At 35.8% G+C, this 26,965-nt stretch overlaps 2 protein-coding genes and 1 non-coding gene across 3 annotated transcripts; all 3 read left to right on the top strand.

Moving 5' to 3' along the window:
• Positions 1-2,450: 2,450 nt before the first annotated feature.
• On the top strand, positions 2,451-2,558 carry LOC112708579 (small nucleolar RNA R71). The gene has a single exon (XR_003156431.1). It is a non-coding gene; the product is annotated as a small nucleolar RNA R71 (small nucleolar RNA).
• A 13,341-nt stretch (positions 2,559-15,899) lies between these two features.
• On the top strand, positions 15,900-17,446 carry LOC112705718 (WUSCHEL-related homeobox 8). Its single transcript, XM_025756633.3, has 3 exons — positions 15,900-16,308; positions 16,389-16,781; positions 17,184-17,446. Exons 1-3 carry the CDS (start codon positions 16,134-16,136, stop codon positions 17,243-17,245), a joined length of 630 nt encoding a protein of 209 aa, XP_025612418.1. The 5' UTR covers positions 15,900-16,133; the 3' UTR covers positions 17,246-17,446.
• A 1,526-nt stretch (positions 17,447-18,972) lies between these two features.
• Positions 18,973-26,782, top strand: LOC112705719 (uncharacterized). Its single transcript, XM_025756634.3, has 13 exons — positions 18,973-19,559; positions 19,819-21,115; positions 21,667-21,885; positions 21,982-22,199; positions 22,692-22,766; positions 23,514-23,585; positions 23,663-23,761; positions 23,923-23,994; positions 24,077-24,191; positions 24,676-24,744; positions 24,833-25,118; positions 25,267-25,345; positions 25,697-26,782. The coding sequence occupies exons 1-13, from the start codon at positions 19,422-19,424 to the stop codon at positions 26,456-26,458; spliced, it is 3,501 nt and encodes a 1,166-aa protein (XP_025612419.1). The 5' UTR covers positions 18,973-19,421; the 3' UTR covers positions 26,459-26,782.
• The last annotated feature ends 183 nt before the right edge of the window (positions 26,783-26,965 follow it).

Genomic DNA, 26,965 nt, shown 5'->3' on the forward strand with positions numbered 1-26,965 from the left:
GAGGAAGAAGGGAATGGCTTTGTGTTCGGCCAAAAAGGGGAAGAAGTGGTGTTTAGGTTGTGTGAAAATGAAGGAGTGAAGATGGGTTTATATAGGAGAGGGGGGCTCATGGTTCGGTCATGTATGGGTGGGTTTGGGAGGGAAAGTGGTTTGAATTTGAAGGGTGAGGTAGGTGGGATTTTATGAAGGATGGATGTGAGTGGTGAAGAGAAAGATGGGATTGGATAGGTGAAGGGTTTTTGGGGAAGAGGTGTTGAGGTGATTGGTGAAGAAGAGAGAGAGTGGTAGGGTAGGTGGGGATCCTGTGGGGTCCACAGATCCTGAGGTGTCAAGGAAAAGTCATCCCTGCACCAAATGGCATGCAAAAATGTGTTTTGAGCCAATTCTGGCATTAAACGCCGGGCTGGTGCCCATTTCTGGCGTTTAACGCCAAGTGCTTGCCCTTTTCTTGCGTTTAACGCCAGTCTGGTGCCCCTTTCTGGCGTTAAACGCCCAGAATGGTGCCAGACTGGGCGTTAAACGCCCATCTGCTAACCTTACTGGCGTTTAAACGCCAGTAGGTTCTTCCTCCAGGGTGTGCTGTTTTTCTTCCTGTTTTTCATTCTGTTTTTGCTTTTTTCATTAATTTTGTGACTTCTCATGATCATCAACCTACAGAAAACATAAAATAACAAAGAAAAATATATAAAATATAACATTGGGTTGCCTCCTAACAAGTGCTTCTTTAATGTCAGTAGCTTGACAGAGGGCTCTCATAGAGCCTCAGAGATGCTCAGAGCAATGTTGGAACCTCCCAACACCAAACTTAGAGTTTGAATGTGGGGGTTCAACACCAAACTTAGAAGTTGGTTGTGGCCTCCCAACACCAAACTTAGAGTTTGACTGTGGGGGTTCTGTTTGGCTCTGTTTTGAGAGAAGCTCTTCATGCTTCCTCTCCATGATGACAGAGGGATATCCTTGAGCCTTAAACACCAAGGATTCTTCATTCACTTGAATGATCAATCTCCTCTATCAACATCAATCACAGCCTTTGCTGTGGCTAGGAAGGGTCTGCCAAGGATGATGGATTCATCCATGCACTTCCCAGTCTCTAGGACTATGAAATCAGCAGGGATGTAATGGTCTTCAACTTTTACCAAAACATCCTCTACAAGTCCATAAGCTTGTTTTCTTGAGTTGTCTGCCATCTCTAGTGAGATTTTTGCAGCTTGCACCTCAAAGATCCCTAACTTCTCCATTACAGAGAGAGGCATGAGGTTTACACTTGACCCTAAGTCACACAAGGCCTTCTTGAAGGTCATGGTGCCTATGGTACAAGGTATTGAGAACTTCCCAGGATCTTGTCTTTTTTGAGGTAATTTCTGCCTAGACAAGTCATCCAGTTCTTTGGTGAGCAAGGGGGGTTCATCCTCCCAAGTCTCATTTCCAAATAACTTGTCATTTAGCTTCATGATTGCTCCAAGGTATTTAGCAACTTGCTCTTCAGTGACATACTCATCCTCTTCAGAGGAAGAATACTCATCAGAGCTCATGAATGGCAGAAGTAAGTTCAATAGAATCTCTATGGTCTCATTTTGAGCCTCAGATTCCCATGGTTCCTCATTGGGGAACTCATTGGAGGCCAGTGGACGTCCAGTGAGGTCTTCCTCAGTGGCGTTTACTGCCTCTTCTTCCTCCCAGAATTCGGCCATGTTGATGGCCTTGCACTCTCCTTTTGGATTTTCTTCTGTATTGCTTGGGAGAGTATTAGGAGGGAGTTCAGTAATTTTCTTGCTCAGCTGACCCACTTGTCCTTCCAAATTCCTAATGGAGGACCTAGTTTCAGTCATGAAACTTTGAGTGGTTTTGATTAGATCAGAGACCATGGTTGCTAAGTCAGAGGTGTTCTGCTTAGAACTCTCTGTCTGTTGCTGAGAAGATGATGGAAAAGGCTTGCTATTGCCAAACCTGTTTCTTCCACCATTATTGTTGTTGAAACCTTGTTGAGGTCTCTGTTGATCCTTCCATGAGAGATTTGGATGATTTCTTCATGAAGGATTATAGGTGTTTCCATAGGGTTCTCCCATGTAATTCACCTCTTCCATTGAAGGGTTCTCAGGGTCATAAGCTTCTTCTTCAGATGAAGCTTCCTTAGTACTGCTTGGTGCGTTTTGCATTCCAGACAGACTTTGAGAAATCATATTGACTTGTTGAGTCAATATCTTGTTCTGAGCCAGTATGGCATTCAGAGTGTCAATCTCAAGAACTCCTTTCTTCTGATTAATCCCATTATTCACAGGATTTCTTTCAGAAGTGTACATGAATTGGTTATTTGCAACCATTTCAATTAGCTCTTGAGCTTCTGTAGGTGTCTTCTTCAGATGAAGAGATCCTCCAGCAGAGCTATCCAAAGACATCTTGGACAGTTTAGAGAGACCATCATAGAAAATACCTATGATGCTCCATTCAGAAAGCATATCAGAGGGACACTTTCTGATTAATTGTTTGTATCTTTCCCAAGCTTCATAGAGGGATTCTCCTTCCTTCTGTCTGAAGGTCTGGACTTCCACTCTAAGCTTACTCAATTTTTGAGGTGGAAAGAACCTTGCCAAGAAGGCATTGACTAGCTTTTCCCAAGAGTTCAGGCTTTCTTTAGGTTGTGAGTCCAACCATGTCCTAGCTCTGTCTCTTATAGCAAAAGGGAATAGCATAAGTCTGTAGACCTCAGGGTCAACCCCATTAGTCTTGACAGTGTCACAGATTTGCAAGAATTCAGCTAAAAACTGATGAGGATCTTCCAATGGAAGTCCATGGAACTTGCAATTCTGTTGCATTAGAGAAACTAATTGAGGCTTAAGCTCAAAGTTGTTTGCTCCAATGGCAGGGATAGAGATGCTTCTCCCATAGAAATCGGGAGTAGGTGCAGTAAAGTCACCCAGCACCTTCCTTGCATTGTTGGCTTTGTTGTTGTTTTCGGCTGCCATGGGTTCTTCTTTTTTGAAGATTTCTGTTAGGTCCTCTACAGAGAGTTGTGCCTTGGCTTCTCTTAGCTTTCTCTTCAAGGTCCTTTTAGGTTCAGGATCAGCCTCAACAGGAATGCTTTTATCTTTGCTTCTGCTCATAAGAAAGAGTAGAGAACAAGAAAATGTGGAATCCTCTATGTCACAGTATAGAGATTCCTTGAGATGTCAGAGGAAAAGAAAAAATAGAAGGCAGAAGTAGAAGAATTCGAACTTATCAAAGAAGATGGAGTTCGAATTATGCATTAAGGAATAGTGTTAGTCCAAAAATAGAAGGATATGAGAAGAAGGGAAGTAATTTTCGAAAATTAAGTAAAAGATTTTGAAAACATTTTGAAAAACACTAATTGATTTTCGAAAATAAAAGTGGGAAAGAAATCAAGTGATTTTTGAAAAAGAATTTGAAATTAGAAATAAAAAAGATTTGATTGAAAGCTATTTTGAAAAAGATGTGGTTAAGAAGATATGATTAGTTTTAAAAAGATGTGATTGAGAAGATATGATTTGAAAAACATTTAAAAAAAAGATTTGATTTTGAGAATTAATGACTTGGCTAACAAGAAAAGATATGATTCAAACATTAAACCTTTCTTAACAGAAAAGGCAACATACTTGAAATGTTGAACCAAATCATTAATTGATAGCAAGTATCTTTGAAAAAAAGAAAGAAATTGATTTTGAAAAAGATTTGATTGAAAAGATATGATTTGGAAAAGATTTGATTTTGAAAAATTTTGAAAACCTGAAAAAAATTTGCATTGAAAACAAAATCTTCCCTCTTGTACCATCCTGGCGTTAAACGCCCAGAATGGTGCACATTCTGGCGTTTAACGCCCAAATCACTACCCTTTTGGGCATTAAACGCCCAACCAGGCACCCTGGCTGGCGTTTAAACGCCAGTCTGTCCTTCTTCACTGGGCGTTTTGAACGCCCAGCTTTTTCTGTGCAATTCCTCTGCTGAATGTTCTGAATCTTCAATTCTCTGTATTATTGACTTGAAAAGACATAGATTAAAAATTTTTTGGATTTTTAATAATGAAGAATAATCAAAATGCAACAAAATAACAATGCATGCAAGACACCAAACTTAGCAGTTTGTACACTACTGACACTAACAAAATGAAAATGCATATGAGACACAACAAAACACTCAAGTCAAGAGAATTCAAAGGTCAGAGCAAGAAAATCCTCAAGAAAAACTTGAAGATCATAGAAGACACATGAAAAATGCAAGAAAAACATGCAATTGACACCAAACTTAACATGAGACACTAAACTCAACAAGAAACATAAAATATTTTTGGTTTTTATGGTTTTGTAATTTTTTTGGATTTTTCGAAAATTAGAAAAGAAAATAAAGGTATCAAAATTCTTAATGAGAACTCCAGGAATCAGTGCAATGCTAGTCTAAGACTCCGGTCCAGGAATTAGACATGGCTTCACAGCCAGCCAAGCTTTCAAAGAAAGCTTCGGTCCAAAACACTAGACATGGCCAATGGCCAGCCAAGCCTTAGCAGATCACTGCTCCAATAGCAAGATTGATAGAAATCAACAAGCTCTTGTGATGATAAGTTGAAACCTCGGTCCAATGAAATTAGACATGGCTTCACAGCCAGCCAGACTTCAACAGATTATCATGAAAAACTAGAATTCATTCTTAAGAATTCTGAAAAAAAAATACCTAATCTAAGCAACAAGATGAACCGTCAGTTGTCCAAACTCAACAATCCCCGGCAACGGCGCCAAAAACTTGGTATGCGAAATTGTGATCAATACTTTTCACAAATCAAATAATCCCCGGTAATGAATCCAAAAACTTGGTGTTCAATACCATGGCATAAACACAACTTCGCACAACTAACCAGCAAGTGTACTGGGTCGTCCAAGTAATAAACCTTACGCGAGTAAGGGTCGATCCCACAGAGATTGTTGGTATGAAGCAAGCTATGGTCACCTTGTAAATCTTAGTCAGGCAAACTCAAATGGATATGGGTGATATACGAATAAAACATAAAGATAAAGATAGAGATACTTATGCAATTCATTGGTTGGACTTTCAGATAAGCATATGAAAATGCTTGTCCCTTCCGTCTCTCTGCTTTCCTACTGTCTTCATCCAATCCTTCTTACTCCTTTCCATGGCAAGCTTATGCAAGGGTTTCACCGTTGTCAGTGGCTACCTCCCATCCTCTCAGTGGAAATGTTCAACGCACCCTGTCATGGCACGGCTATCCATCTGTCGATTCTCAATCAGGCCGGAATAGAATCCAGTGATTCTTTTGCGTCTGTCACTAACGCCCCGCCCTCAGGAGTTTGAAGCACGTCACAGTCATTTAATCATTGAATCCTACTCAGAATACCACAGACAAGGTTAGACCTTCCGGATTCTCTTGAATGCCGCCATCAGTTCTAGCCTATACCACGAAGACTCTGATCTCACGGAATGGCTGGCTCGGTTGTCAGGCGATCAACCATGCATCGTGTATCAGGAATCCAAGAGATATTCACCCAATCTAAGGTAGAACGGAGGTGGTTGTCAGGCACACGTTCATAGGTGAGAATGATGATGAGTGTCACGGATCATCACATTCATCAAGTTGAGGAACAAGTGATATCTTAGAACAAGAACAAGCGGAATTGAATAGAAGAACAATAGTAATTGCACTAATACTCGAGGTATAGCAGAGCTCCACACCTTAATCTATGGTGTGTAGAAACTCCACCGTTGAAAATACATAAGAACAAGGTCTAGGCATGGCCGAATGGCCAGCCTCCCAATGATCTAAGAACTAGATGTCCAAAGATGATCAAAAGATCTAAAAATGATCCAAAGATTGAAAATACAATAGTAAAAGGTCCTATATATAGAGAACTAGTAGCCTAGGGTTTACAGAGATGAGTAAATGACATAAAAATCCACTTCCGGGCCCACTTGGTGTGTGCTTGGGCTGAGCAATGAAGCATTTTCGTGTAGAGACTCCTCTTGGAGTTAAACGCCAGCTTTGGTGCCAGTTTGGGCGTTTAACTCCCATTCTTGTGCCAGTTCCGGCGTTTAACGCTGGGAATTCTGAGGGTGACTTTGAACGCCGGTTTGGGCCATCAAATCTTGAGCAAAGTATGGACTATCATATATTGCTGAAAAGCTCAGGATGTCTACTTTCCAAGGCCATTGAGAGCGCGCCAATTGGGCTTCTGTAGCTCCAGAAAATCCACTTCGAGTGCAGGGAGGTCAGAATCCAACAGCATCTGCAGTCCTTTTTAGTCTCTGAATCATATTTTTGCTCAGGTCCCTCAATTTCAGCCAGAAAATACCTGAAATCACAGAAAAACACACAAACTCATAGTAAAGTCCAGAAAAGTGAATTTTAACTAAAAACTAATAAAAATATACTAAAAACTAACTAGATCATACTAAAAACATACTAAAAACAATGCCAAAAAGCGTACAAATTATCCGCTCATCAGTTTTGCAGGACTCCCATTGATGACAAAAAGGGGAGGAAAGTTGAGAAAAAAAATTGAAAAACAGGGGCTGAAATCTTTGAAAAATAGGGGCTGAAATCTGAATGATTAATGATTACCCTTGTGTATGTGCTTCAATTTTTATGGTTTATGATTTATGATCTGATTTTTGGTCTATACTCTGATTTCTGCATTATCATATTTTGATTTTGGTTATGCTCTGATATTTTCCTAATCTGCCTTTTTTTATGAAATTCTATTATTGACACTATATCTCAAAAAATGCTTCATAAAACATGAATCATTGTGTTGTTTGGCAAATTTGTTACTTGGCAGAAAATATTTTGGTATAGCCCAAAATCATTGTGATTAAAAGACCAACATTATGGTCCGAATTGAAAGAAGAAAGAAAGTGGAGCATGTGCTTTCTATTATTCATTTACTTTGGTGGGATCCAAATTCAAATTGAAAGCATGCTTTCCACGGATGCCTTTCTCACTGGGTTATGAAATTCAAATTTTCATTAACTTGGATTTATTGCATGTCTTGGTAACATGAGAAAGAAAGCTTACATTGATTTTATTGCTATTATTGCTTTACACGTTACTAGGCATGGGTAATGTAAACATAACTCATTTTAATTTCTTTCTTAATTCCATTGAAAGCTTTTCTCTGTTCTCTCTCCTCTCTCTTTCGTTCATATCTAGCAGGAAAAGAGTGTTGAAGCAAGTTATCAGAAAAAAATCACAGAGAAGCTATGTACAAGCAAGAGGCTAAGGTGATGATGGCCTTAGTAAAAAGAAAATCTACAGTACGGTGTGGCTGAGATCTTTACCACAAATGGTAAGATGTGATGAAGAAGTCTCAAGATCACCATGCCTAAAAAAGGTGGAAGATCCAATTCGGTCAGAGATGAAGATCCCTAGAGTATGACTCGTCTCTACTTTTGTTCATCCATCACAAGAGGTAGCTACTGTAGCTACGTGGGGAAGAAGCAGAAGATAGAGCAGATGGAGCTGTCAAGGATCAAAGGTTCATCAAGGGTCAGAAATCCTTCTTGGGGATCAAGTCAAGATGGAAGGCTCAGATTAATGAAGCTTGATGAGTTGGGATGAGAATGAGGTAATTGCATGTTGGATTTTGCATTTGGTTTCCTCTTTCTTCTCTTTGTCCAAACTGGTTTGTTGATTGAAGAAGAAGAAGTTGGCACGGTTCAACCGTTTTAACCTTGGAGGCTTCCCCTTCTATAATAAGGGTGAACAGCCAAGGCTTGGAGTAAGGAGAAAAAGAGTGAAAAGCACAGAGTTCTCATAGCTACCCAAGCTAACAGAAGTTCTTCTCCTTCAATGTGTTTCATGTTGTATTTTTCTGTTTAGTTTTGTCTGTCTTGAGTCTCATGGTGAAAAAGGCAAACAAGTGTAAGGTTTGTAAGAAAAAGCCAGTGAGTGAAAAAAGGCAAAGGGTACAAAATTAAAAGAAAAAGCCATAGATGTCCTAGAGATCCTTTGTACATTTGTGTTGTGTTTCATGATTCTGTGAAAATTCCCTTGCAAGTTGGGTTAGCACTTAGCAGTTGAAAGATTGGTAGGTGACCATGTCAAGTTCAGGATTGGGGATAGATTCTGGACTTGTCATGGATAGGAAGGGTAGTTCCTAGGGAGAATTGGTGTCTGTAATCAAGATGATTATAGTGAAATTCCATCATTGTTGTGATGGAGACTGGATGTAGGTTGCAATGCACTGAGCAGCTGAACCAGGATACTTCTTGGTATGATTCTCTCTCTCTTTTCTACTCCATATCAGTTTCTGTTCGCAGGAAACAAAATTGAAAAATATTTCTTGGCTGGTTACAAGACAAAAAGAAAAAGTCTCTTGACTAGTCACAAGACAAAAACAAAAATATCTCTTTAGAGAGGTCTAAAAGGCAGCAAGTGTAACTAAGCAAAAAGGGGCTAAAATCTAACCCCCCTTCTCTTAGCCACTGATAACCATCAAAATAGAAATTGAAATAGATTATCTTTAAAGATAAATATCACAAATAAATCTCGACTTTATAATAAAAAAAAACAAATTAAACTTGAAGTCAAGATTTTAATAATGAATTCTAAATTATATATATAAGTTTAATTTATCCATTAAAAATTAAAAATATTATTTGTGCACTAAAATCAGTCACTAATATATTTGTGTATAAATATATGTATAGTTTAATTTATTTTTAATGTGTATTTATATTCTAATATATCTTTTAGAGAGCTGCTACACATCCAAGTCTTTTTGGCAATCAAGTCCAATCAAGATATCCGAAACCCAACAAAAATTAGTTTCATTAGTGAAGCATGAATACACACTCTAACTACGTAAATGTTTCGCATTTCTCTCCTCCTCCTCCTTCTTCTTCTACTTCTTCGTGTTTCTCCTCCTCCTTCTTTGCATTTTTCTTCCTTCTTCTTCGTGTTCCCTCCTTCTTCTTTACATTCTTTTTTCTTAATTTTATTCCTCTACAGAGAATAAATCAAGAAGAATTTTGAGAAAATAAAATAAGAAGGAGAAGATGAAGAAAAAAAAGATGAAAATGAAGAAGATGAAGCAAAAAATGAGGAGAAAAATTCAAGTAAAACGAAACCAAATAAATTTAAATTAAACTCAGAAATGAAATGAAATTTCTTAAGGAATAAAAAATTTGGTCAATACTTAGAAGCAGCATCAAGTGAACCTCAGTTAAATCACAAATGAACCGAAATTAGTTCAAATTTAAACAAAAACTAACTAAACAACCACACATGAACAAGTTCAGCAAATTCAAGTGAAACGAAACCAAATGAACCTAAATTAAACTAAGAAATGAATTAAAATTTCTTAAGGAATAAAAAATTTGGTTAATACTTAACATGCATCAAGTGAACCTCAGTAAATTTACAAATGAACCGAAATTAGTTCATATTTGAACAAAAACTAACTAAACAACCACATATGAACAAGTTCAGCAAATTCAAGTGAAATGAAACCAAATGAACCTAAATTAAACTAAGAAATGACTGAAATTTCTTAAGAAATAAAAAATTTTGTCAATACTTAACAGCAGCATCAAGTGAACCTCAGTTAATTCACAAATGAACCGAAATTAGTTCAAATTTCAACAAAAACTAACTAAACAACCACACATGAACAAGTTTAATAAATTCAAGCGAGACTAAACCAAATGAACCTAAATTAAAATAAAAAATTACACAAAAATTTTTAAGGTATAAAAAATTTGGTTAATACTTAACAGCAGCTTCAAGTGAACCCTCAGTTAATTCACAAATGAACCGAAATTAGTTCAGATTTAAACAAGCAGTAAAATAAATTCAATCATTAACAAAAATATATCGAATTTATTTCTGGATCCAAATGAACCTCAAATAAAGATGTTAGCAAAATGTTAGTGTTGTTGGTGATGACGATAACGAAAGAGAAAGATAATGAAAAAAAAAAACCTGCGTGTGCAAATTTAAAAGAAGAAGTGACGACAATAAACATGCGCACGTAAATTTAAAATATTGGGTTAAACTTGATTAGTGTCATGACTTTGATGTAAAGATTTATTCTATTTTTTATACTTCCTAAAGATGTTTTCACCGCAATGCACTACTCCACGGTACTAATCACCTTGCAATGATTAACTGGCACAGCAGATAAAAACTAATATCACCTCTTTGACTTTGTGCTTTAGAGATGGCTACAATTGAATAACCCAAATTACTCCAAAAAAATTTTACCCTATAAAAAATAATGTGTTCCTAACAAACAGATAAAAAAATATGTGATATTTACAAACAAGCTCTTTACAGTGTGCAGAAACCATCTTGTTAGAGACTCATCTAATATTTCAAGCCAAAATATTAAAATTACAACTATCCATAAAAAAATAATGAGAATAATAAAGATGAAAATAGAGTATATCAATAACATGGCTTGGAATAATTTAATTTTCATTAAATCCACCAACTATTTAAGAAATTAAGATTTTATTCAAACAAATAATAAACCATTCTTAAAATTAAATAATTTTACTTTAAGTTAGAACATAGAAATAGAAATCGAAATATATTATCTTTAGAGATAAATATCACAAATAAATCTCGACTTTATAATGAAAAACAAATTAAACTCTTAATAATGAATTCTAAATATATATATATATATATATATATATATATATATATATAAGTTTAATTTATAAATTAAAAATTAAAAATGTTATTCGTGCACCAAAATCAGTCACTAATATATTTGTGTATAAATACATATATCGTTTAATTTATTTTTATTGTGTATTTATATTCTAATATATCTTTTAGAGAGCTACTATACATCTAAGTTTTTTTGGCAACTAAGTCCAGCCTAGTTGGTCAAACCCAACAAAATTTAATTTCATTAGTGAAGCGTGAATACACACTCCAACTACGTAAACATTCCCGTGTTTCTCTCTTCCTCCTCATCCTTCTTCTTCGCATTTATCTTACTTCTTCTTTGTGTTCATCTTCCTTTTTCTTTGCGTTCCTTTTTCTTAGTTTTATTCCTCTCAATAGAGTAAATCAAAAAGAATTTTGAGAAAATGAAATAAGAAGGAGAATATGAAGAAAAAAAGATGAAAAATAAGAAGAAGCAAAAAATGAGGGTAGATATTCAAATGAAACGAAACCAAATAAATCTAAATTAAACTAAGAAATGAACTAAAATTTCTTAAAAAATAAAAAATTTGGTCAATACTTAACAACAGCATCAAGTGAACTTCAGTTAATTTACAAATGAACTAAAAATAGTTCAGATTTGAACAAAAACTAACTAAACAACCACACATGAACAAGTTCAGCAAATTCAAGTGAGATGAAACTAAAAGAATCTAAATTAAACTAAGAAATGAACCGAAATTTCTTAAGGAATAAAAAACTTGGTTAATACTTAACAGCATCATCAAATGAATCGAAATTAATTCAGATTTGAACAAAAACTAACTAAACAACCACATATGAACAAGTTCAGCAAATTCAACTGAAACAAAAACAAATGAATCTAAATTAAACTAAAAATGAACTGAAATTTCTTAAGGAATAAAAAATTTGGTCAATACTTAACAGCAACATCAAGTGAACATCAGTTATTTCACAAATGAACCGAAATTAGTTCAAATTTGAACAAAAACTAACTAAACAACCACACATGAACAAGTTCAGCAAATTCAAAAGAGACAAAACTAAATGAACCTAAATTAAACTAAGAAACAAACTAAAATTTCTTAAGGAACAAAAGTTTTGGTCAATACTTAACAGTAGCATCAAGTGAACCTCAGTTAATTCACAAATGAACCGAAATTAGTTTAGATTTGAACAAGCAGTAAAGAAACTCAATCATTAACAAAAAACACATCAAATTTATTTCTGGATCCAATGAACCTCAAATAAAGATGTTAGCAAAATATTGATGTTGGTGATGATGATAACAAAAGAGAAAGATGCGTGCGCGAATTTAAAAGAAGAAGCGACAATAGTAAACGTATGCATGTGAATTTAGAATACTTGGTGACTGACTTTGGTGGTTGATTTTGGTGTACCCGTAGCATAGTCAATTAAAGTCGCAGGAAACGTGCGCATGAATTTAAAATATTTTGTTGGACTTGGTTACGGTTATGACTTGGATGTAGAGATTTATTCTATCTTTTATACTAGTAACTGACTTTGGTGGTTGATTTTGGTGTACCCCTAACATAATCGATTAAAAATATGTATGCGCGCTAAATGATCTTATAGATAATAGATAAATTATAAATAAATCTTCTAAAATACAATTATAATATAATATAAATGTTAAAATATCTTCAAAATTTAAAATATTACATGAAATATCATCAACCAAATCCATATGATCTTATCAAAATATAAATATTTTAGTGAATAAACATAGGCTAACAACTTTACCACAGTCAACAAGAGGTAAAAAAAAAAAAGAAAGAACAGATAGACAATCAACATATATCACATATTCATATGTATAACAATTGATAAGCATAGACAGGTACTACATAAATAAATTGGAAGCTTGTTGAAAATGGCATTACCAAAATTGCAGTGTCGAGTCTGTAATCTCCCAATCTAAAAACATGAGAAAATACCTATGAAAGTTTTCAATTATAATTGTTACCAAATAAAAAACAAAAAAATAAAAACTCATTTTGTCGTTTCACCATTATATTATTTCAAAAGAGGATGTGCAATTGATACAGTTGGAAACCAAAATTGAGTTTAAAAAAAATGGGCCAAAAAATACAACTTACCCATTTTTAGTCATAAGCTTCCCTGTATTTTCTATCATAGTCACCAACCCAAAAAATATCGACCATTTGACAAAAAATTCATAGTTTAGTAACAATTTTCTATTAGCATTTATGTTGGACTTGGTAACAAGATAAATTCACAGCTTAGATATTCTAAACACATAAAAATACATGAATTGTGTAGATCATATGACCAATATGATTTCTTTCTTGATTTTTTGTAAAGTGGGTTCTATTATTTCTTTCTCCATTTTCTTTTCTCTTCATCTTAATAAAATTCTTCTCTCATAAAAAAATAGATAAAAATAAAAATCTCTAAATGAATGAGCAATAAATAATGACAGAGTCATCAATCCTCAGTTTAATTAACAAGATTAACAAGATTTTTAATTTAAATAAAAAATAGTGAGCAATGAGCAATGACAGAGTCATTAATCATCATCAATCATAGGTTTATAAGAACCCATGATAAACCACTTCAACCCAATAATCTTAACAGTCAAAATTATTCAATAATTATTCAACCCAGTAATAAGTAACAACAACAAAGTTCACAGTTTAACTAACAATAATTATTCATAATTATTCAACAAAGTTCAGTTCACAGTTCACAGTTCATAGAAAAATAAAAAATCACAGTTCACAGTTTACAGAACTTCACCATAATAAAAATTTATTCAGTTATAGTTAAAAAAACTACCTAGAAGCTAGAACCTAGAAGCCTTGAACAGAGTACGCAAGAGGAAGACACCGAGACAAGGAGAACTGATAAACCCCAATTTTAGGGTGTATCTTGTATTGAATTTAGTGAAATTTATCAACTTATCTCACATTTATTTAATAAAATAGCATGGTTTTGTGAATTTCTCCTAAATTATACTTAAGGTTGAAAACATGCTTTTTAGACTCTTAATTTGTTAAATTTAATTTACTTTAATTCCATTTGATACCTTAATGTGTTTGTTAAGTGATTTCAGGCTCAGAGGGTAAAGATTGGATTGAAGAAATGAAGAAAAAATATGTAAAAGTGGAGAATTCATGAAAAAATGAAGTTTTAGAAATCTACCATGTGGTGCATACGCGTGACCTGGAAAATCGTAATATGGCACGTACGCATGACCTTGAGCGTATGTGTGACATGCAGCATGTGACTCACTTAAAGAAAACGTGGCTAGCAATTTTTGAGCTCATTCAAGCCCAAATCCAACTCATTTCTGAAGTATTTGAAGCCAAATCCAAGATGGAACAAGGGAAGAGCAATTAGGGTAGTTTAGGAACCATGTTTTATGCGTTTTCTAGAGAGAGGCCTTTTAGTTTAATTTTCTCCTATATTTAGGTTTTAATTCTTGCTTTGATCTAGTTTCAATTACTTTTCCTTGTTTAATTGCTTTGATTCTCTTAGTTCATCTTGTTAATTTCTCATTTGTGTCACCTTTAGTTTCATGAACCTTTATTACTTTTAATTTCATTTAATGCAATTTGATGTTTTTTATGTTTATTGGTGTTTAATTAAGTTGTTGTTATTGTTATCTTGCATTTGGTAGTCTTAGATTTTATTATTATTACAATTTAATATGCTTTTCTTTTTATGCACACCAAGTGTTTGATTACTTGATAAAATGCTTGGCTTAGTTTTAGAATAGATTTTTTGCATTCTTGATTTGGAAAGAAAAATTAGGTACTCTTGAGTCATTAATATCCAATTTATATTGGTAATCTAGAGTTGTTAGTTAATCTTGTTTTCATTGATACTAATTATGGATTGGGATTAACTAGGCCTATTTGACCTTCTCCTAATATTAGAAATAACGTAGTAGATTTAACACTTGGTAATTATTGTGTTATGATTAATGACTAAAATAGAAAACCTCAATTCTCATTCCTCTCCTTGAATGCCTTTTTAGTATTTACTATCTTTAGTTGTTTACTTTATTTTCTTGTTATTTAAATTCTTGTCTTCTTATTTGCAAACCACCCTATGAATCTTATAACTGATAATATGCATACCTCACTATAATTCCTTTAAGAGACGACCCGAGATCTAATACTCTCGATATTTTTATTGGTTTGCACTTGTGACAAACAAAATAAACTCTGATGCGGGTCAATTGTTGGTTTGGAATTATAGTTGCAACGAAGCGATTTTTTATTCAGAAGAAATTTTGAACTAACGTTTGGCCTACATCAAGCACCTTCGAACGGGCTTCAAACGGGATAGTGGTTGCGGTGGAATAGAGCTAGCGACGGCGCAACCTTCGCTATGCGACAGAGGCTTCCATGTTTACATGGTAGCTGCGCGATGGAGGGGAAGGAATGTTGCGATGGCTGCTGCGCGATGGAAGGGAAATGAGGGAGCAGGCGGTGGCTGTTCAAAGTTGGAAGTTTCGACGGCGGCGGTAGCAGGCGATGGCTGAACGAAAGTGAAGGAGGACCAGGAGATCGATGAGAGGAGCTTTGGACTGAATGAGAAAGAGGCAGAGAGCGTGTTCCTGGAGTCTGAAATTAGGGCTGGACTGGAGTAGAATTGTGAAGATAGGGTTCAGCACAACCAAAACGACAATATTTACTTCATAATTCAAAAAATCGGCCGGTTACAGTTCGGTTTGACTAATCAGTTCTTGGCCAATTCGACGGTTCAAAGGTGTTTTTTAAAATTGGCGATTTTAGCATCTGACTGATCCGTTTTTTGTAACTATTTATGGTTCGATCGGCCGGTTCAAACTAATTTTCAAAACCTTGCTGCATAATGTAATAGATACTGGTTGAAAAACTATTTTCTTATTCAAAACTTAACTAGGATCAAATAAAAACATGTGAAAAAAAAGGTCTTATATAATGTAATATTACATTTTACAGTGAAAAAAAAATCTATTTCTCTTTCCATAAACATGCCTAGTTTTTTTTTTTTTTTGTCACAGGTATAGGCTTGAGGAACCAGCCCAACCCAGTTATTACCCATAGCCCGACCCGACCCGACCCCGATCTTCTGCCCCGTTCACAGTTTTACTTTTACACCGACTAGAGTAGCATGCAATTGTGATAAATAGAAACTTTGATTAGTTGGGTTGGGCTATTGATATAAAGACTGGACTAACCAAGTTGGGCTATGATTCAGTGACATAAAGCTGGACCGGTTTTTTGCGCGGGGCACACGCTAGTGAAAAGAAAAGATAAAAAAAGAGAAAGGAGGGAAAATTGCGTGATTTGCGGGAGCTTGGGCCAAATTGCGCAGTTAACTACGCTACCTTTTCTGGTTGACTAAGAGAAGAGAAGCCTCTATCTGCAAATAGAGATGCAATTGCTCACAATTCTTCATCATCTTCTTCCTTTTGCTGTTACTGCAAAAGAGAAAAAGGATGGAGGCAGAGCAAGCCACATCAGGAGCTAACAATGGAATCGGAAGCTTATACATGAAAGTGATGACCGATGAACAACTGGAAATGCTGCGGCAACAGATATCGGTCTACGCCACCATCTGCGACCGCCTGGTTGAGATGCACAAATCTATCACCACTCAGCAAGACCTCGCAGGTTCGGTTCATCTTTAATTTCACGATCTAATTTGTCATCAATTAGGAGAGCGTCATGAATGAATGTTAATTGTTGTCTAGGAATGAGGTTAGGGAATTTATACTGTGATCCTCTCATGGCGTGCTCCGGCCACAAGATAACGGCGAGGCAGCGGTGGACGCCGACGCCTCTGCAACTTCAAATTCTGGAGCGTATATTTGACGAAGGGAATGGCACTCCAAACAAGCAGAAGATCAAGGAGATAACCCTTGAGCTTGGCCAACATGGCCAGATTTCAGAGACTAATGTCTATAATTGGTTCCAGAATCGAAGAGCACGTTCCAAGCGCAAGCAACTGCTTCCCTCCCAGAATAATCTAGAAGCAGAAGCAGATGTAGAAGTAGAGTCTCCAAAGGAGAAAAAGATGCCTGAAATTCAAGAAACAATTCATCAAGTTCCTTCCTATGAGAACTTGTCCCACAGTCCTGATATAGGTATATACCGTTTTGCTAGACCACCCAATCTTTCTTTAACCTTGTATCATCAAACGTGTGTAAAAACACTACTAGTTTATAAGCGAATCCTTTTAGTTCACCATGGATAATTTGCTAGTTATGTATTGGGGTTCAGTTGACACGAGTTGGTTCGTTGTAATCTTTAGACTTTACTTAATTTAGTATAAAAATATATAAATATATGAAATCTTTTGACTTGTATAAATATTAGTTTTAAAAATAATTAAATCGTCTCTCATTATTTTTTTCTTAAGGATATTCTTAGCTCGTGGAGAAAATGAGTTAATTTTTTTTTAATTTTGATTAGTTGTGCTCTTGACGAGTTTACTCGAATTTGATTGCTCTAGCGTTAAAATCTGATTGGTTTGTTTTGTTATGCAGGATTTGAACAACTGATGAGTAAACTAGAAACTGGAGGCTGCTATGGTTCTTATTTTCTTTAGAGATGTGCCAATTGATTGTGGATGGTGCTATCCCAAAATAGGAGATTTCATCCAGCTGAACATGTTGTCTAAGTCTAACCACAAGTGATGTGGCATAGCATATATATAAAGTGTATTCATATATGCGTATTGTAGAAACTATGGTTGGTGCTTTCAAGAACTAACTACTGCTTATTATACATCACTGTGATTCTGTTGCAATTTACTTAATACCAGAAATTCTAATTTCCACGATGTTAATAATGAAACTCGCATAACTGGATTTGGAAACAAGGTTTAGCATACAAATTAGCACCATTGGGGTATTATATAGAAGAGAGAACATGTTATCCCGTAAAAAAAAGGGAACATGTTAGTAGAACCTTCGTTTTAGCTGATGGCAACCATGTATCTAAATGAAATTGAAGGCTGAGCAGTACTCCCATCAGTCGTTCTCTTTGCAATATGAATGGCAGCAGTATTTGGCTATTTGCTAAATCCCATGGTATTATATATATTTTTTCTTTTATGATTTTTGGCTTAGCGACACAATAAGAAGTAGCGTTAATAGTTAAACTACAATTCAATGGTGAATTGGTTAGGGGGGATATAGATAAAATAAAAATACAATCATATTTACAATAAAAATCAACTATAAAAATGAGTCACTAATACAAAATGTATATTAAAATAAAAAATGTATATTAAAAATAAATTATACAATATATATATATATATATATATATATATATATATATATATATATATAATAATCAATTTCAATATATAAATAACATTTTTAATATAATAACGATACATCAATCCCATCATTTTTGGTTTTGGCAAATAGGATGGCATCGCTCAAATGATGACTTGTTATTAGCGATCATAAATTAGATAGCATAAATATTTTTAGATATCCATTTGTATGTAAGAAGTGAGTTCAAGTATGATAATTATTTAAAGTGTTTAAAAAATACAAAATTTTGATAAATAAAAATATATTTAAATTCTTTTGATGAATAAATTAGTCCAGAATTTTTTATGATAAAAATATAATTTATTTGTCTAATTTTGTTTTAAAAATACAACACTTTTTACTTCGTATAGAATGTTTAAGGAGGTAAGCTCTCTTTTTCTTTTGTACATATATGGAATCATTCTTATTTTCTATGCAGACATAAAATAAGTTGGACTGCTACGCTCTAATTTTCCTTTTTGTTCCTAATCCATTCCTTTTAAATATTACAAAAAAATTGTAAAATGTGGCAGGTAGATAACTTTCTGTGTGTTTTGTTAGGACTCCAAAATCAAATCAATCGAATCATCAAGCACATCGGAAATAGATTTTGTGTTTTCAGCAATTAGCTGAAATAGTACATAAAAATAAGAGTAAAAATTTACATTTTATTTATAAATATATTAAATAAGAATAAAATAAATAAAAAATTGATAAAAAAAACTGCTTTAGTGCCTTTAGGTTATCAGTAATATAAAAAAATATTAATTAATATTAAAATGCTAAAGTGTCTGTACTGGTTTTTTTTCCCCTTCTAAAATTGATAAAAATGCTGATGTTAAATAAACTATCTAGTTTCCCTCGTGAAGCCAAGCTTAAAGAAATGGGAGTCAAATTTTACTAACGAATTATTAGTTTATTACAAATAACCTTATAATCAGCGGGTGCAAAAAAATAATGCTACAGCAGGACAGCTAATAAGAATTATTTAATATATGATTATTATTTTATGATAAGGTTTGTTGATGGTGTATAAGCTGGGGATTATTATTACAACATTAATATTAATATTACTTTATGTAGATGAAATCAAATGAAGCTTCTGCTTCTTAGTATCTCTCGTCTCATCCCCACAAACCCAAAGAGGCCCAAATCAAACTTAAACAAACGAGTCAGTGAAATTTCTCCGTCGAATCTCGACCTCTGTTCTCCACCGACAATACGCCACCGCATCTCGCCGGAAAAATTTAACCCGCCACCAGTTTTTCTTAATTTCTTCCAATTCAGGCGTAGAATTCTCGATTTGCCATCCACCGCTATTCCCTTTTCTCCCAATTCATCATTTCCGTCCCTTTCTCTTTCAACTTAACAAATCCCTAAATCTGATTCAGTTCCTTCTGCGGCGTGCGATCTAATTTAGCGGTTGAAGATTGAAGCCGAATACATACAATTAATGAGATGGCAGCACCACCTAACATGGATCAGTTCGAAGCGTATTTCAGGAGAGCGGATTTAGATGGTGATGGAAGAATCAGTGGAGCTGAAGCTGTCTCGTTCTTCATGGGATCCAATTTGCCCAAACCCGTCCTTGCTCAGGTTCATTTATATTCTCATTATAATTCCTAATTCTAACCTATGCCATACGAATCGCGCCACTGTACTTCTGTTAACTTGTATCTTCTGCTTTTTTGGGATTCAATGATGTAATGGAATATGGATATCGTTTCGTGCTTGTTTTGCTTCGGATCCTTGTTCTAGGTTTTTTGTTTGATGCTTTGTTTATTATCTTCAATTATATGATGGAAACTTAGATGTGATCTAGCCTAATACTTGGTGTGCTTGGTGTATTTTACAGGTATGGAATTATGCTGATCAGGCCAAAACTGGTTTCCTTGGGAGGAATGAGTTTTACAATGCTCTGAGATTGGTAACTGTTGCTCAGAGTAAGCGAGATTTGACGCCTGATATCGTGAAGGCCGCATTATATGGTCCTGCTGCTGCAAAAATCCCTGCACCTCAGATCAATCTTGCCGCATTACCCCCACCACGCCAGAATGCAGTAGCTCCTGCTGCATCAATGCCGCAGATGGGTGTCACCGCACTACGCCCAAATGCGGTAGCTCCTGCGGTTTCAATGCCGCAGATGGGTGTAACTGCACCACGCCCGAATTCGGTAGCTCCTGCAGCTTCAATGCCACAGATGGGGGTGACTGCACCGCATCCAAATTCGATTTCGCCTGCAGCTTCAATGACGATGGGTGTAACTGCACCAACATCAACCCAAGGTTTTGCCTACAGAGGGCAAGGATTTCCTGGTCCTGCTGCTAACCAGCAATATTTTCCTTCCCAGCTGGGTCCGACCATGAGACAGCCTCAATCTATGCCAGCTACTAGCGCTCCCCGCCCACAACAGGGGGTTGTAGGCCCGGATATTTCTAAAGGAGTTAGTGTGGCTGGCCACAATCTCTCTAATCCTAGCATCTCAAGTGGTTGGAATAGTGGAGGTCCTGGTACAGTTGCTGCTAGGCCTGGAGGACTAGCTCCATCACTTCCCTTATCAACGTCAGCACCACCACTTGCTCCTGTTTCACCAATGTCCCAGCCAACAACTGTCAACACAAGAGCGTTATCTGTTTCTGGAAATGGTTTCTCTTCCAATTCAGTATTGGGAAATGATTTATTCTCGACCACATCATCCACACTGAAACAAGAGCCGGCTGGACAGAGTTTTTCATTTAGCAGTTCACCTGCTTCGTCAGCCATTGTTCCAGTGTCTAGTGGTGCCCAACCTGCAACAAAGAAGAATGCTCTTGATTCACTCCAGAGTGCATTCTCAATGCAGCCTGTGGGTAGTCAATTTCAGCGAGGACAGTCTGCTTCACATCCAAGTCAGCAGATTTCACCACCTGCTTCTGCTTCACACCCTAGCCAGCAGATTTCACCACCTGCTTCTTCTCCCCATGCATCATCTGGGATTTCAGCTGGACTTGGAAATACTAATTCTGACAATTCACAGCAGTCTTGGCCAAAAATGAAACCTTCTGATGTGCAGAAGTATACAAGGGTGTTTATGGAAGTTGACACTGATAGGGATGGAAAAATCACAGGGGAGCAGGCCCGCAGTCTATTTTTAAGTTGGAGATTACCTATTGGTAAAACCTTTTGTTTTCATGCTGTGACAACTGTTTGATGTTGTTTCTGCATTAGGTGCATTAATGTATTAACTTGTCCATGATATGTTGCATCATAGCTTCCTAAAATTGGAAATTGAGAATATTACGGATGTTTTTGCTGGGTTATATGGTTGGTGACAACTATTACACCTGAGATCAAATTCACATTTGGGAATCCACTTGATTAAAGCCAAGAATATTTAACAATTCCAAGTCCTTAAGTCTCATCCTTTATGAAATGAATACTTTAAACAATTTTGTGTTGAACATTGTGTTGGCTCGAAATTTGATGTTGCTATTGAAGTTTCTGTGCCATGCTAATGTATTTTAGAAGGTGCTTGGGGGAAAACATTACACTGATGAGATGATGTTATTATTAGATATGTTTATCCACTAAACCTCAGGACTATCTGTTTCCTGTTTAAGTTCTATGCAATTGCATATCTCATTATTTGGACATGCTCTTGTATAATTCTTGGGACGACCTCCTTTGATAGCATATAATTAAATATGTGCTGGACTTTCTGCAGATGTCTTAAAGAAGGTGTGGGACTTATCTGATCAGGATAATGATAGTATGCTTTCTTTGAAAGAGTTTTGTTATGCTCTTTATTTGATGGAGAGGTACAGGGAAGGTCACTCTCTTCCGCCAACCCTTCCACATAATGTCATGTTTGATGAGACACTATTGTCTATGTTGGGCCATCCTAAAATTCCTCATGGAGGTGCTGCTTGGGGTATACGCCCAGGTATAGTTCACTAACCTACAGATCATGAAAGTTTCCTTTTCCACTTGTCTTTTTAGGATATTCTTGATGGTACTTTTACTTCTTGTTTGTCACAAGGTTTTCAGCAGCAACAAGGGACGCCAGGTGCTCGGCCAGTGGCACCAATAGCTGGTTTGAGGCCGCCGGTTCAAGGAACTTCTGTCCAGGTTAGTGGCAATATGCTGCCCAATCAGCAAAAGTCGGGTGCTCCTGTGTTGGAGGATTCCTTTATGAATCGCACAAATAATGGTGAGCAGCATATGCCAAAGCCTCAAGATGCAACTACTACAGAGAAGGTATTTTCAGAAATGAACGTTCCGCAACTGTTTTTCTTTTTACGTTATCAAAGAACCCTTATCCTCCTCATGAGTCTTTGTAATTATCCTCTCTTATTTTCCTAATTTTTATTGAAAACAGTTCCTTCATTCTTTATAAACAAAAAATGCTAACATTATGAAGTTCATCTTAAACCAATAAGTTTAATTACATCCAATAACAATTTGAAGGCCAATGGACACCTTTGACTTTGAAATAGGAGAATTAAGTACCAGTTTGGTAGTTCTTTCAATATTAATTTTAACCTAAAATTTATGTGTCAGTGCCACCTTTTAAGGATGTTGGCCCAGTGTCCCAAATTTAATTTTGCAAGAAATTATTTGAAACAGTTTATGGGGCTCATAAGTACTTTTGGAAACCAAAAGTCTCCCATCTCATCTATTTTTGTATGTGGCCTCAGTTCCTTTGCACCTTTTGATATATTATAAAGATATCACTCTCTGTTGTTGTAGGCTGAAGAAGCAGAGAATGTGATTTTGGATTCAAAAGAGAAGTTGGAATACTACCGCAACAAAATGCAGGAACTGGTAATTCATCACATTTATCTTTTCCTTTTGATCTTGAGCTGATGTTGTGTATATGTACTTATGGTTTTATACGTTGAGATAAACTAAATGGAGGATTCAAGGTCGTGCTGCTGGTAGCTTGGTTATAAGTAATTAGGGTTGATGCACAGCTGCTTGCTACTTCAAAATATAAATTTATTAATTATCTATGACCCTTTTATGTGAAAGTTGTAGCACATGGTTGCCTTTCTTGCTGGAAATGATCTCAACTCAAGCATTTGAAGTTAAGCATAACTTAATCTAATCAAACAGTGGTACTAGAATTATGCAGTTTAGTGTGAGGGAATGTCTTTAACTTGTTAATTCAATATAGCTAGTCCAGCTAATAAATGGGTAGGGATCGATTTGAAATTCAACCTATAGTGACTTAATGGTAGCTTTAAGTTTCTAGTTAGGCTTCATTTTGATTTGTAGTTAGGATTGTGATGGTTGGAGAAGCTTTTCTTGTGCCTGAGAAACTGTAGTTACTAGTTAGAATCATGGTGGCATTTTATAGAAAGTAAGGCTTATAAATGGGTACATCTAAAGGAACTGTTTGGAGTTCAAGAAAGTGAGAAATATTATTTTTTAAGCTTTTTAATTGAGTATGATGGCTTATTATGTGCTGTTAATATAAAACTGTATGCAATGTTATGAGCGACTACAAACATTTGGTGGTGCACTCACTTGTTTCCCACCGATGAATCCTTTTTGCTATATGTATAACAGGTTCTATATAAAAGCAGATGTGATAACAGACTGAATGAGATTACAGAAAGGGCATCTGCGGACAAACGTGAGGTTGTTCCTTTTCTCTTTAAATATATGATTTAACTTGAAGTTAGAAGAATAAACTCTCAGTTACTGCTATTTTACAGGCAGAGTTGTTAAGCAAGAAATATGAAGAGAAGTACAAACAGGTAGCAGAAATAGCATCCAAATTGACTGTTGAAGAAGCTAAATTTCGTGATATACAGGTAATTAGAAATTTTCATTATTACTTGACAAATAGTAAAAGATAGGGTCAATTGACATGCATTGTCCATGTGCTGCAAATATGAATTTATTTCTGTTAGTTAGGAGGATGTGCACTTGAACATTTCAATGCATCACGTAACCATTACTTTATACATATTAGGAAAGGAAGGTGGAGTTGCAGCAAGCCATTGTCAAAATGGAACAAGGAGGCAGTGCAGATGGTATTCTTCAGGTATTTTTATTCTCTGAATAATTTCTGGTGTTCTAGAAAACCTCTGCATTATTTTATTGCTGAAGATTAGTTAATTCCATAGGTCCGTGCTGATCGAATACAGTCAGATCTTGAGGAGTTATTTAAGGCTTTGGCTGAACGATGCAAGAAACATGGGATAGATGTGAAGTCAATTGCAATGGTTCAGCTTCCTACCGGTAAGTTCGATGTTGATTTGTCTCATTGTGGCTTCTTGCTTAACCCCTTAATTTATTGTTGATTCTCAAAGGGTCACACTACAAAATTGTCATTTTTCTTTTACTTTTTGCTTTTCCCTCTTGTAATATGTGATTCTAGTTATTTTTCTTATGTAATTAATCTACTTCTCGGAGCCATTTAGAAACCTAAATTTTACGAGGGTATACTGGTGGCAAGCCCTTTATAGTTGTTTATCCTTCTCTACTTGTTATGCACTAAATCAAACATCAGCAATTTGCTTAAACATGGGTACTGTATAATAAGTATGTGAGAGCTTGGGGAAAAACATTGGTTCTGTTTAAAATGTATAATTAACTTTACCAAGTTGTATGTATAAGTGGCTGTAATCATAGGTGAAAGATCTGTATAGCATATTAATAGCTATGAAGGCATTTTTCTCTCTGTCTAACTGAAACATGATCGTGCATGTGTCTTGAATCATAGGATGGCAACCTGGGATTGCAGAGGGAGCAGCTCTTTGGGATGAAGATTGGGATAAATTTGAAGATGAAGGTATGCAATATTTCTTTCTATGAGTTTTTTGTTTTTGTGTGTTTTGTTTTTTGTTTAATACCCAATTATTTGCTATTTTAACTTCCAGGATTTGCCAATGATCTCACTTTTGCAAAACATGCATCTCCAAAATCAAAACCCACCTTCGTTAAAGGAGAGCAAAATTTCCCTGATGACAATTCAGCTTATGGTTCACCTGTGAATGCAAATGGGAAGCAAGAAACTGCTATTAATGGTGATTATGCAGTTGAAGATAAATCTTATACACACAGTGAAGATGGCTTTGCAAGAAGCCCTCGTGGTAGTCCAGCTGGAAGGACTACTGTGGAAGACAGTCCATTTGTGAAAAGTCCTCGAGGAGATGCAGAAACTAGGTAACTTGTTTGTTTTCTCTTTATTATTTGCTGATAGGGTGGTTTCTGGGCCCTTTCCTATCTTTTTTTGGCTTGTTCTTCCTCTCTGCAGTACTTGGATTTGAATGTAGTGCATTTAGTAATTAAGATATTATTAATGTGGTAGCAGAAGTTTTGATGAATCGACTTGGGGTGCATTCGACAATAATGACGATGTAGACTCGGTGTGGAATTTTCCTGGTACCAAGGTAACTTCTGTCAGATAGCTTTTCTTTGTATTGCTTTCTTTCTTTAAAAAATGTAACAAATTCTCGGTGTCTGTAAATACTTGCGGAGGTGGAGAAAGCCCATATATGTATGAAACATAATGTGGTTTTTTATTTATTATTACCATTATCATCATCATCATCATTATTTACTATTATTATTATTATTATGTAATGTTGGTCTTCAATATTACCCTTATTTTTCAAAGTTATGCCATTTTCAGATATCAGTTGCTTTGATTTTCTTGACACAACCCTGTCCCGTTGTGGTTCTTCGCTTTTGTGAAGTAATTGATCTAATGCTATGATAATTTTTCTTGTTTGGTTCTGTAGGACTCTGATGGAGATTTCTTCAAATCTGGTGACTTTGGTATTAACCCAATTAGAACAGGATCTACACATGCAGATGGCATGTTCCAGGCCAAGAGCCCATTTACTTTTGATGATTCGGTGCCTGCAACTCCACTTTCCAAGTTCAGCAACTCTCCGAGATACAAAAACTCCACTTTTGATGATTCAGTACCTGCAACTCCACTTTCCAAGTTTGGCAACTCTCCAAGGTACAGTGAGGCAGGGGATTTCTTTGAGACATCAAGGTTTGATTCAAGGTTCGATTCCTTCAGCATGCATGATGGTGGGTTTTCTCCACAACCAGAGGGGTTTACAAGATTTGATTCCTTTAGTAGCAGCAAGGATTTTGGCTACAGTAGTGAGAATTTCACAAGGTCCGATTCCATGAGTAGCAATAGAGATTTTGGCTTAAATAATGATAAATTCGCAAGGTTTGATTCCATTAGTAGCAGCAGAGATGTTGGGTTCAATAATGACAAATTTTCTAGGTTCGATTCCATAAGTAGCAGCAGCCAAGACTTTGGCTACCATCCTGAGACGTTCACAAGGTTTGATTCCATGAGTAGCAGCAGCAAAGATTTCGGGCATGCAAGGTTTGATTCAATTAGTAGCACCAAGGACTTAGGCCACAGCAGTGCATTCTCTTTCGATGACACTGATCCATTTGGTTCCTCTGGGCCATTTAAGGTTTCTTCAGATACTAATTCTTCGAAGAAGGGTTCTGATAATTGGAGTGCATTCTAGCCTCTAAACCAAGTTTCCTGTTTCCTTTTATGTTTCCATTTCCTTGATTGTTCATTGTAGGCCATTTTTTGTGTATAGTTAGAAGAAAAGCTTGGATGGTATTATTGTATTTTGTGGCGTTGATGTATTAGTCTAAAGAGTTTTTTTTTTTTAAGGATTTTTTTTCCTGGGGCTGATGGAGGATGTGTATGAGTGAGAATGAGAGTGAGTGAGAGAGAGATGTGAGATTAAATGATTTGATGTGATATGTACTATACCGAGTTGAATCGCAAGTCAATCTCTATTACGAGCATTGCCACTTATAAGATCTATTTTTCTTGTAAACTAGAGAGCAGTGCTCACTCTGCGTAGGTTCATAGAAGCATTAGTGCTATGCAGCTTCCCTCTGATGTATTTGGTTACGTATTGGTATCTTTCTTCTTATTCTTCGTTCTTAATAGTCAAAACCATATCTAAGGATGAAAAAATAAGAATTAGAGTTGGGGTGAGAGTTATATTCATGATTGA

This window comes from Arachis hypogaea, chromosome 8 (assembly GCF_003086295.3).
Source record: "Arachis hypogaea cultivar Tifrunner chromosome 8, arahy.Tifrunner.gnm2.J5K5, whole genome shotgun sequence".
Classification (NCBI taxonomy): Eukaryota; Viridiplantae; Streptophyta; class Magnoliopsida; order Fabales; family Fabaceae; genus Arachis; species Arachis hypogaea.

Coding starts and splice junctions, on each gene's coding strand:
- LOC112705718 (XM_025756633.3), top strand. CDS start 16,134: ATGGAGGCAGAGCAAGCCACATCAGGAGCTAACAATGGAATCGGAAGC. Junction 16,309..16,388: donor CACTCAGCAAGACCTCGCAG/GTTCGGTTCATC, acceptor ATTGTTGTCTAG/GAATGAGGTTAGGGAATTTA. Junction 16,782..17,183: donor GTCCCACAGTCCTGATATAG/GTATATACCGTT, acceptor TTTGTTATGCAG/GATTTGAACAACTGATGAGT.
- LOC112705719 (XM_025756634.3), top strand. CDS start 19,422: ATGGCAGCACCACCTAACATGGATCAGTTCGAAGCGTATTTCAGGAGA. Junction 22,767..23,513: donor GCAACAAAATGCAGGAACTG/GTAATTCATCAC, acceptor TATGTATAACAG/GTTCTATATAAAAGCAGATG. Junction 24,745..24,832: donor GGATAAATTTGAAGATGAAG/GTATGCAATATT, acceptor TTTAACTTCCAG/GATTTGCCAATGATCTCACT.